Source organism: Sciurus carolinensis, chromosome 7 (genome assembly GCF_902686445.1).
Source record: "Sciurus carolinensis chromosome 7, mSciCar1.2, whole genome shotgun sequence".
Classification (NCBI taxonomy): Eukaryota; Metazoa; Chordata; class Mammalia; order Rodentia; family Sciuridae; genus Sciurus; species Sciurus carolinensis.
The window spans coordinates 148074963-148086377 of NC_062219.1; the positions used below are offsets into that span (position 1 = coordinate 148074963).

Consider the following 11415-nt stretch of genomic DNA (forward strand, 5'->3'; position numbering starts at 1 on the left):
GACTCTCCTGCTTATAAATGGAATGGCCAGGACACAGCAGAATCCCACAAAAAGGGCCCCATCCACCAACACAAAGCATCACATGTCACAGGATGAATGAGAACACCCATATTTCAATGTTCATCTCATAGCTCCAGACAGGGGCTGTCCCAATAAGAAAGTCAATGGAATAAATACCAAAATCATCTTTAAAATCTTTACTGAAAATAGTTGATCAGCAACTAATGTGGCAGCCCTAAAAATGATCAACTGATTATTTAGCACAGTCCACAGTTATAAATTCTATCCATACTCCACAAAAATTAAGCCTGTTTCTCTGCACAAATGACAAGGCTTTGTTTCATTAAAGAGTAGCTAACAGTAGTGCTCCTATGGAGTGACAAGGAGAAGGTGCCATCCCAGCTAGGAAAACAGAAGCAGCAACTACAGGAGTTAAAATGTTATACCTGTTTTCCAGACAGACTTGAAGGATCTAACCCATCAAAAAAAAAAAATTTTTTTTTCTGAAATAATAAAACAGTACCCCTTTTTGAGGGGAAGGGGTGGACTTCGGTATTGTCATATAATTTAATCTGTAAATATTTTAACTTAGTGAGTTTACTTACTATCATCATGAAATATACTATCTATTCTGCTATATCTAAAAATACCACAAAATATTTTAAATGCATCTAAAAATACTGTGCAAGGATAAATCCAGTACTTAAAAGTATTTAACATAACATTTTAAATTTAATTGAGCTATTTAATATCACCATAAGAATCTGCTAAGGGTAGCAACATGTTGGCAAATTAGATAAAATTGCTAGGCTCAACACAAAAAGCAAAGAATCCCAATCTTACCTCTTCATAACGTCATTCCCCAAATTTAGCAAAAATTGGGCCTGAGCAGCCACATTATTATTGAATACCAGCAGCTGCCTCCTTTAGCAATAAAGTAACAAACACTACTTCAGAGTCTCTCTTCAATGAAAATCTCTTAAGAGCAAAATTACTACATTGTAGCTTGTCAATCAACAGGTGACTTTTAGAAACAAACTCATTACTCATTTCCAAGAGGAAATAATTTGGTAGACTCCCGGTTTTTCTTTTATATTTTTTTCAAGTTACTGAACTGCCATACTGAATGAATTCCAACACATTTCTTCTCCAGGGCTTACCAGAAAAATGCCAAATATTCAAATTATTTTAGGGCATTTTCCCATAGTGCTGCGTGGAACACAGCAGAATTAATAAGGATCCAACAGTCACCACTTTTCAAATGCAAATATGTTGCGATCTAGGAAATGCAGCCCCCTTTTAAACATCCCTCCAGTGTCTACACAGTTCAGGGCGGTACTTTTGTTTCCTTGAAAATCAAAATTCGCGCATTACATTCTGGCATTATCTCTACTCAGCACCAACAAAAAAAAAAAAAAAAAAAAAAAGATTTTAAATGGTGCAGCCTGAGTCTGCATCCTACAAGACTGTTTTTGCTTTATCCCCACCACACCCCCATCTTACACACAATGTCCCTAAACAATTCTGCTAAAGGAAGTCCAGAAGGAAAGAATCACCGGCGCTGGATTCCACGAAGGCCTTGGGCCGGTCACTTGCCACTTCGGGCCTCAGTTTTCTTATCCATAAAATGTGACCACTGAACTCATTATCCAGGTTCCATACGCCCCCCTCGCTAGAAGCCCACCCGGCACGCAGCTGACCGATGCTGGCGGTGGCCGGAGTGCCGGGTCTGACTGACACCGCTCGGGATGGGAGGGAACCGGAGCGGCGGGGGTGGGGGAAACAGAGGGAAGAGAGGAACTTGGACTTGCAACCGCTTCAAACAGCAGCGTGCGACAAACTTGAAGCCGCCCTCCTAACAATAGGAGCGAGCACTCCCATTTTCCTGGCTCAAACTTGCAGGACCCCGCGGGCTGGGTCCTCCCACCGCCCTCTCGGAACGCGCTTCACCTTTCTCCCTGTTTGGTGTTCGAAGGAGGAGGGTGCAGGACCGTCTGGTTCCCTTCCATCTCCACCACGCACTTGGTGTTCAGTTCCAGTTCTGAAACACAGGGCACACCAACGTTGCAAAGTCGAGCATCCGCGCCTCCCGCCCGCCGCGCGGTCCCGGGAGGCGGCCAGCCGGGGACGGCGCCCCAGGCGCCGGGTGGCCGAGCCGCTGCGGGCGCTGCCTCCGCCCGCCGCCGGGCCCTGGCCGCGCTCCGGCCGCCCCGGCCCCGCCGCCCCGCAGTTTCCAAAGTTGCCCCCGCCCGCCGCCCGCCCGAGCAGAAATAAAAGCGAGCGGAAAGCTCCTCACCTCGGCGGTTCATGGGCCGGACCCGGACGGCAACTTTTACCTTGGTATCCGACATGTTGGCGGCGCCCGCTCGGCCAGAGGCGGCCTCACGCGCCGCGCCGCCGCCGCCGCCGCCGCCGCGCGCCCCCCGAGCGCGGCCGCCGCCGCTCCGCCGAGTGCTCCGAGAGGCAGCGCCGAGGCGCGCGGGCCATCCCGGGGGAGCGCGACGCGGGGCACGGCCGCGGCCCGGGGAGGGGCGGGCGCGGGGCGGGGCGCGGGCGGGCGGGCGGGGAGGAGGCCGCGCCGCGGCCCAGGCGCCGCTCTAGCCGAGCCGGCCCAGCCGAGCGCGCGGCGCCGCGGCCCCTCGCGGCCGCCCGGGGCCCGGCCGAGCCGCCATCTTCCGCCCGCGCCGCGGCCCGCGCTCCCCCGGCCGCCTCGGCGCGGCGCCCACCGTGGCGGGGCGGCCGGAGTGCGCGCCGCGCGCCGGGTCTCGCCGGGTGGGGCCGCCGCGCCGAGGCCGCCCGGCGCCTGCGGGGGCCCGGGGGCGCCCTGAGCTCGAGCCCGCTTCGGGGGCCGCTGTCACCAGCAAACCCAGAGCCCGGGGCGGAGTGCGGGGCTCCCGCAGGCAGTGCCAGGTGGGCAGGCCTTGCCCGCCGGGCGAAAACGTCTCGCCCGAAAGCCGCGGCTCGCCGCCCCGCTGCGCCCCATGCCCAGCCTGCAGCGGGATTCCAAGGTCTCTGTGGGGAACCGATACGAGAAATGAGTCTGTGCCTCTACCCCCAAACTGTGTTTGTAAATAGTGCCCTCGCCTCCTTTCCCGTCCCTTGTCGTGGGAGGGATGTCAAGTGGGCCCGAGGGTCATTAACTCTTACATAAGAATTTAATAGCAGTGAATTCTGTCATCCTGCCAAATGCAGACCTCGCGCTGCCAGGGCGGAACTGGGCGAATCGGATTTATTCTGTTTGGTTCAACAAGTGCTCACTATGTGCCAAGCGTTTTGAAACGCACAGAAGTCTAAAATCCAGAGTGGAGATCCAGGGAATCTTTCCACTTGGCCTAAACGTAGGAATCCATTCATTCGTGCATTCCTTTAATGGAAGTTGTACTGAGGCCTACTGTGTGCCAAACACAACCATGAATAGTTTTCTGCGAACCGCACTCCAGAGGTCAAACTGGAAGAAACGTCAGGAGACACATATGGTGGACAGTGTGTGGCAGGTAGTGCAAGAATGAGAGGGGTTCAGTTTGCCTCCAACAGGTGCCAAGTGATTAGTCTGATTATGCGTGTCCCGCACACGCGGAGCCCAGGGCCTGGCATATGCCAAGCATGCGCTCTACCACTTAGCTACCCCTCCCCGCAACCCCCTTGAGCCTGACCTAACAGACACCTGACAGTGCTTTCTCACTCTCACCTTGAAGGTTCCGTTGCATTTTTTTTCTCCTCCCCATCCGTACTGATGCAAGCCTACTTGGTCCATCCGTCCAGCTGTTCAACAATGTTTTGAGCATCCTAGGATGGAACACACATGCTTTGGCTACTGCTGGACAAAACAAAGAAAAATTCCTAGACCCTTCTCTGCCTACTTTCTCACCTTTGGGCTATGGAGACATCTGTCAACTGACCTTCTTAGCTTCACTTCCAATAATCTCTCCTACGTCCAGCTTCCATATTGATTTTGACATGAGATTAAAATTCTGTCCTTCAATCATGCATGCTCTTTGAGAGTTCAAAACTTCTCTAGCCTGTCCAACTCAATATTATCTTCCACCTCTCCTGAAATTCTTCACTTCACCCAGGACCATTTCATAAGCAAGTTCACAGCCCTATGCTAGGTCACTGCTCTGGTCATTTCCATCAGTTAGGAATTGTCCGGGGTTGAGTTGTAGTCCCAAAAAGACACATCCGAATCACAGCTCCCAGTGCCTGTGAATGTGGGCTTATCTGGAAATAGAGTCTTCGCAGATGGAGATGTGATCACACTGAATTAGGGTAAGGGCATCTTTTTAAGAGAAAGAGGGAGAGCTGGGGTTGTGACTCAGTGGTAGAGCGCTTGCCTAGCATGTGTGAGGCACTGGGTTCAATTCTCAGCACCACATATAAATAAATGAATAAAGTAAAGGTCTATCAACATCTAAAAAATATTTAAAAAAAAAAAAAAAGAGGGAGATGGGCACACACACAAGGCAGAAGGCCATGTGAAGATACAGACAAGATTGGACTGATGTGGCTGCAAGCCAAGGGCTGCTGGGAGATACCAGCAGTTAGAAGGAGGCAAAGAAGGATTCTTACCTAGATCTTCAGAAGGAATATGGTTCTGCTAACACCTTGAACTTGAATGTCTAGCTCCTAGAACTGGGAGACGACAAATTGCTGTTGTTTTATGCCACCTGGTTTGTGGTTTATGATGGCAGTCTAAAGAAATTAATAGGAATTAATGAATTCTCCCCTTCCCAACTCTATCCTCTATCTCTGTCTCCTTTTCTTCTCCTTCATTCTCTGCCAGATCGGGAAAGCCTTGAAAGTCTAAGAAATTGCATCTTTGCTCCAAAGGCAGTGGGAATTTAATGGATTTTATTCAGGGCCTTCTTTTAGTGTAATGAATTTGGCAACGGTCTATCTATCCAGAGAGGTTGTAGCCACCCAGATGAGAGGTGGGCATGGTGTGAATGAAGCCCTAGTGAAGGGGCAGCCAGTGGGGTGTGAGGAGGAGGGAGTCCAACGGTGGCAGCGCCCGGGTAATGTAATGGCCCATAACTCCACCAGTGGACGAGAACGGGCTGAAGGTGAAAGGGGTGTGACTGAGTTGGTTGCTACGCAGTTCCCACTGGTCCTGTGCAGAGTGGCCCTTCTGCTTTCCTAACACTCGTCCTCACCACTTCTAAGAAGAGTTTACTAAATGTTTCCTCTTCAAAAGGGTTTAGCTCCTCTTCTTGGGAATTATATATTTTTAGAGTTGGAAGGTACCTCTGGGGGTCTTCTAGACCCTTCTACTACAGTCTCCAAAGTGACCATCCATCCACTGCTTGAATGCCATGTAAAGAGGAGCTGAGCCAGATGTGTTGGCACACACCTGTAATCCCAGCAACTCAAGAGGCTGAGGCAGGAGAATTGTAGGATTGAGGCCAGGCCTCAGCAACTTAACAAGTCCCTATGCAACTTACCAAGACCCTGTCTCAAAATAAAAACTAAAAAGGGCTGGGGTTGGGGCTCAGTGGTTAAGCACCTCTGGGTTTGATCACTCGTACCAAAATAAAATAATAAAGAGGAGTGGAACCCACTGTTGAGTGACTCATTCTAAAGTTCTGCACGTAGAGAAGGGTTCCATGAAATATCAAAGTTACCTCCTACAAATTCCCCCTGCTACCCCTTCACACTCAAATATCATTTTTCTTGTACAGAAAGGCTTTCAAATATCTCAAGATGATTCTCATGCCTTTCTGAAGACTTATGTTGTGGAATGAATTCCCTCCAAACTTACACCCCAAAACAACACCAATCATTGCATCTCTCACAGTTTCTGTGGGTCAGAAACTTGGGAAGGGCTCACACGGCAATCCTGGCTCTGGTTCCATTATGATATGGCCTTCAATGATCTTTGAGGCTGAAACAGAGGGTGCAGGAGCCCTGAGGCTGGCTGGGCATTCCTCTCACTCCAGGTAAGTCTCAGGGTTTATCTGTATGGGCTTTCTGCCTCGTCAGGTGCTATAGTTTGGAACCTGAATATCCCCAGCAGCCCAAGTGCTAAAGGTCGTTTCCAACCTGGGACTCTACTGAGAGATGTGGAACCTGTCAGAGACGGGTCCTAGTGGGCAGAAGTTGGGGCATTGGGGGCGTGCCCTTGAAGGCCATATTAAGACCCTGGGCCCTCCTCTTCTTCTCTATTTGATCCTTGACTATCAACAGGTGACAGCTTTGCTCTACCATGATGTTCTGCCTGGTCAACAGGCCCCAAAGCAACAAAGCCAACAGACCATGTACAGAAACTTCTGAAGCCAGGGGTCAAAATAAACCTTTCCTTCTTATAAGTTGCTCATCTCAGGCATTTTGTCACCATGATGAAAAGCTACCAGCAGGCTTGGGCTTCCTCACAGCATGGTGGTTAGGTGAGATCTCAAGGGATCCAGGAGAAGCTCCCTCATCTTTTATGACCTGATCTCAGAAATCCTACAGTGTCACTTCTGTCAAAGTAAGAAGCCCTCCCAGATTCAAGGGGAGGACTCTAGGCCCCTTATCTCAATGAGGGAAATGTCAGTTATATTTTATAAAGTGCATGTGGGTGGGAGATCCTTGTTGCAGCGACTGGGGCAGTAGGATCTGCCACATAATGCTTTTCTGCAACTCTCCTACCATCCTCTGATAGTTTGTTATAGTTACATAAAGCTCAGGAATTAGAATCCTGCCTCTGTCATATGTGTAACCCGAAAGTTATTTAATCAGTTTAATCTTCAATTGGTTCATGAATAACAAACAGGGAATCTGAACCCCCACCACACCTGATGTAAAAGATGGCTTTTTGAACAGATGCCTGACAAATAATGTCCCACTTTTCCCAAAGACTTCTGTTCCTTCCTCCCCACACTCCACCCCTTGTCCCCTCATACAGCCCTGTTTGTCCTATATAATCCCACCTGACTGGTAACATTATTCCTGCCACAAACCAAGCCCATCAGATCCTCCCCTCTGGAAATCTTGGCTTGGGAGTCAGAGGATGGTGATTGAGGGTGTGGCCATTCAAGACTATCTGCCTTGAATCCTTCCCCTTCTGTGCAAGAAAAAAAATCTGTTTGCTTTCCTAAGTCTCTGCTTCCTTATTTTAAAAAATATGATGTGATGATAATAGAGTACTGACTTTGTTGGGTTTTTAAGAGGATAAAATGAGTTAATGCCTGCAAAACTCTCACCACAGATTGTGAACAGGGACTGGTATTCCCAGAAGTTGCCTGGAAGACCATGGAGTCACAGGGAGACGCAGAAAGCTGATCTGAGGGAAGAGAATCATGAGGCATTGTGCAGAGGCATTTAGGGAAAGGAGAAGTGTTTCGGTTTCCAACAGCCTCCCAGGGTCCACTTCTAGGCTCTCATGGTCGAAGCTGCATTCCTCCCCCAGATTCCTTATGGGTGAGTGTAGAATTAACATGATGTTTTGGTTGACATGTGAGGTGTTCCCTGAAAACTCATGTGTGAGACAGCGCAAGGAAGTTCAGAGGCGAAATGCTTGGGTTGTGAGAGTTTTAGCATAATCAGTGCATAAATCCACTTGAATGGATTAACTGGGTAGTCACTGAAGGCAGATAGGGTGTGGCTGGAGGTGAGTCACTGGGGTGTACCTTTAGGGTTCACATTTTGTCTCTGGCGAGAGGAGGTCTCTCTGCTTCCTGGTGGCCATGCTCTGAGCTGGTTTCTTTTGCCATACTCTTCCGCTATGATGTTCTATCTCACCTCAGGCCCAATGCAATGGAGTCAGCCATCAATGGACTCTGAAACCATGAACCCCAAGTAAGCTTTTCCTCCTCTACATTGTTCTGGTCGGGTCTTTTGGTCACAGCAACAAAAATAAAATAAAATACAACTAAGTAAAACACACATGAAAAAGGGGGCTGAGACTGAGAGGTGCAGAAGATGCTCAGTCAGTAGATGAATGGTAGATATTCTGTTTGTCACCAGGGAGAGTGTCGACAAATTCCACCCAACAGCTGTCGTGGCCCCCCATCCAGTGAGTCCCTCTGGGAAGGAGGACGTTCAGAACCCAGAGCCTACAGGAGAAACACCATGAGGAATGCAAGGTGGGGAAGTGCCGGGCGGGGGGAGGCGTGGACTCTGGGCCCCGCGTCCCAGATTCAGACCCAGCTCTGCCATTTACCCGAGGTGAGACCTTGTTCAGGACGAGGCTCCCATCTCCGCCTCCCCTGCCTCATCTCTGAAATGGCTCTTGCCTGGCTGTGTCACAGGCCAGGATCTGTCACAGGCACAGGGCAAGGATTAGGTCAACATCACACGGTGCCGTGGTCCTCATGGGTGCCACCACCACCATCATCCTCCTCTCTATCACTACGGTCACTATCGATCCAGGACTCGTTTTGGTGAGCATAGATTGTTATGGGGCGCGACATAAGAACAGACCGATCACCACTGAGAAGTCCAAATCTGAGAGTCTTTATTAAGCCGGCCGGCTGACCGTCTCACACAATGCCCCCAAAAATGGCTATTGGGAGAACAGCCCCGACCACAGGGATGTAGGGGTTCTTATACCAAAAATCACATCAATCATAAGTGTCTGTTGTTATGATTCGAAATCACAAACTAACATCATGAGATCATCAACAGGAGAAGCAGGTCAAAATGACCCTTACCTAGGTACAAACTAAAGAATGGTTACTAACATCCACACAATCACTGTTCACATGGTACATTGTTTAGGAGCAATAGGAATCAAAAGAGAGCAATTTTTCTTTACATAGGAATTGTCATTCTGTATTGTTAAACATGTCACACTAAGTAACTGATGATGGGCACAGAGGTGGGGTGTTCCCATGGGAGAAGCTTATTTCCTACATAATATGGAGTCTCAGACCAAAATGGAGTCTGTTTAGTCATTTCCCTTAGATTCTGGCCTATGACATTCTTGTGGAGTCAGATCTGTCAGCCCATCACAAGATCACTCGAAGCAGATGTGACACCACACTCTCTAAGTTCCCAAGGCATGTCAAGGGTGAAACAAAGAAAACAACCCCAAGAGGACAACCTCCATCAACATCCCCCAGCCCTTCAGAGAGCAGATCACCCACTGGAGCCACAGATGAACCTCTGGTCCCACTATAGTTGACTTTTTAGGCCAGTTTGCTAGGGAGCTCTGGGATCACTCCAGGGTCCTTCTCTTGAAATAAGGTCCCAGAAAACTGGAGGGAACCCCAACCTCAGACATTTGGCAAGCAGGAATTCAAATAGTTATCCATCTAAGGAGGAGTCATTGACCCTAAGTAGACCAGGAATTCTAACTGGATGGACTTCTTACAAAGAATCTAGAACTTTTAAATTCACCCATGCTTGGCTTCCCCCCACCATCCCTGTTTAATTGAATTAACCAGCAAAAATGGCTGATAAAAGAATGGGAAATTTTTCTCTAGTGACAGCAGGAGATGGAGAGACAGTGGTCATTTTGTGGGCAGGGCACGGCAAGCAGCTCTTTGAGGTCATGGCATATGTGTAGGGTTAAAGTCCCACTGCAGAGTCGCCCTCACCCGAAAAGGGACTGTTATGGTTTAGATGTGGTGTCCCCCAAAAGCTCAGGTGTAAGACAACGCAAGAAGGTTTAGAGGAGAAATGACTGGGTTCTGAGAGCCTTAACCCAATCAGTGAGTTAATCCACTGGTGGGGTGAAGTGAGTGGTAACTGAAGGTTACCCCTGGGTGGAGGAGGAGGGTGTGTCTGGAGGAGGTAGGCGTCGGGTATATGTTTTCTGTCCTTAGAGTGGAGTCTCGCTGCTTCCCTCTGCCACACTCTTCTGCCATGATGTTTTGCCTCACCTCAAGCCCCAAGAAATGGAGCCAGCTGTCTGTGGACTGAGACTTCTAGAACCTTGTACCCTCAAATAAACTTTTCCTCCTCTACAATTGTTCTGACGGGTCAGATCTTTCAGTCAGAGCAGCAGAAAAAGCTGACTAAAACAATGACCCTGGACTGAGGTGAGCTTTGGGAACCTTGCTTGGGCCTCCTTCCCTCCCAGCACAAACTGACCCAGACATGCTTCTCAACGGATCCACAGTCCCCAAAGACCACATAACCAACCAGTGCAGCTGTGCTCATTACTGGGACAGCCCTGACTGTATGCACTTTAAGCATACACTTCTTTATCAAGAAGAGCAGGTTAAAATGACTTTACTTTAGAAACTGGAATTGAGGTGGGTTCTGAAAAACTGGCAGACAACCGATAACAAGCATTCCAGGGACTCTGGAACCATTCACTACATAAGACTAAGTTCCAAAGCTATTTCAGTCAGAAGTAGGCTGCCAGGCTAATCTAAAAACTTACTAATGTTATAAGTCTGCAAAGAATCAAAGCATAATCCTGGAGCCGGCAGATACTTAAGTAAGAGGCTTTCTATAAATCTAGTGTAACAACTGTATCAGTCGGCATAGGATAAGCTACCCCATGGTAACCAACGACCCTGGAACCCCAGTGGCTTACACAAGCAAAGCTCTCTGCCTCACCCACAGGACTTGTCCATCACAGCCGGTCCTGTGGCTCTGCTCATCATGTTCGTTCCCAGTCTCAGGCTGACAAAACAGCAATAATTCCCAACCCGAGGGAGACTTCGCATTGGAAAGGACAAGGCAGCTGGAAAAGGCTGAGGTAGTTTGCAGGCAGGGAAAGCGAGTGCCCTAACCTGGAACCGTTGTGTTGCAAGAGACAGGTGAAGATGGCGGAAGAGTAGCTCTTAGGGAAGGGTTGCAGCCAGGACCTGGAAAGTGGCAAATCTAGGTTACTGACCCTGTGGTCTTTGATCCCATCGCCACATATCTCATGTATCCTTCTCCCTCCAGATGAGCATAATCATCCTCCATGTTCACACGAGGAAATACAGCCACCTTGGACCTCTGTGTGCAGCCTTCTTGTCCCACTTCCCAATAATAGTCACCCAGACAGGACAGGGAGAACAGCCATCCCTCCAGGCCCTGGGGGGATTGCTTCCAGGACCCCATGAAGATGCACAAGTCCCTTGTGTAGTATTCATATGGAGCCTACACACATTGCCCTGTACACTATAAATCATTTTTAGGTTACTTTTAATACCTAATACAATGTAAATTCTATGTAACTCATTGTTATACTCTATTATTTAGGGATCAATGAGAAGAAAAAAATCTGTTTGTGTTTACTACAGATGCAATTAAAAAATATTTTCGATTCACCGTTGATTGAATCCATGGTTACCAAGCCACGGGTATGAAAAGCTGGCTGCGATATCTTATCTTTTAAGTGAATTCAGGTTCAAAGTCAGAAGGTGGGTGGGTGGAGGTGTAGGAAAGGGGTTAGTGAGGAAGGCAGCAGAGACAGAGGAACCAAAAGTGTTGGCAGACCAAAGAAAAGGTCTGCCAGCTGGACCAAAGAGATGAGCATGTAGTAGAGAAAGTGGGGGG

At 48.8% G+C, this 11415-nt stretch overlaps 1 protein-coding gene across 10 annotated transcripts in view; it reads right to left on the minus strand.

Moving 5' to 3' along the window:
* Kif13a (kinesin family member 13A) overlaps nt 1–2537 on the minus strand; it is a 183835-nt gene extending 181298 nt beyond the window's left edge. For 3 of the 10 annotated variants that reach the window (XM_047557232.1, XM_047557234.1, XM_047557233.1), the window contains exons 1-2: nt 2297–2535; nt 1951–2041 (exon numbers count right to left, since the gene is read on the minus strand). In XM_047557232.1, coding sequence (XP_047413188.1) covers nt 1951–2041; nt 2297–2351 — 146 coding nt within the window. In that variant the 5' untranslated portion in view covers nt 2352–2535. Of the gene's footprint in view, nt 1–1950; nt 2042–2296 lie in introns of all 10 variants that reach the window. The other 7 variants (XM_047557238.1, XM_047557236.1, XM_047557237.1 and 4 more) reach the window with 4 other exon arrangements.
* Between the last annotated feature and the right edge of the window lie 8878 nt (nt 2538–11415).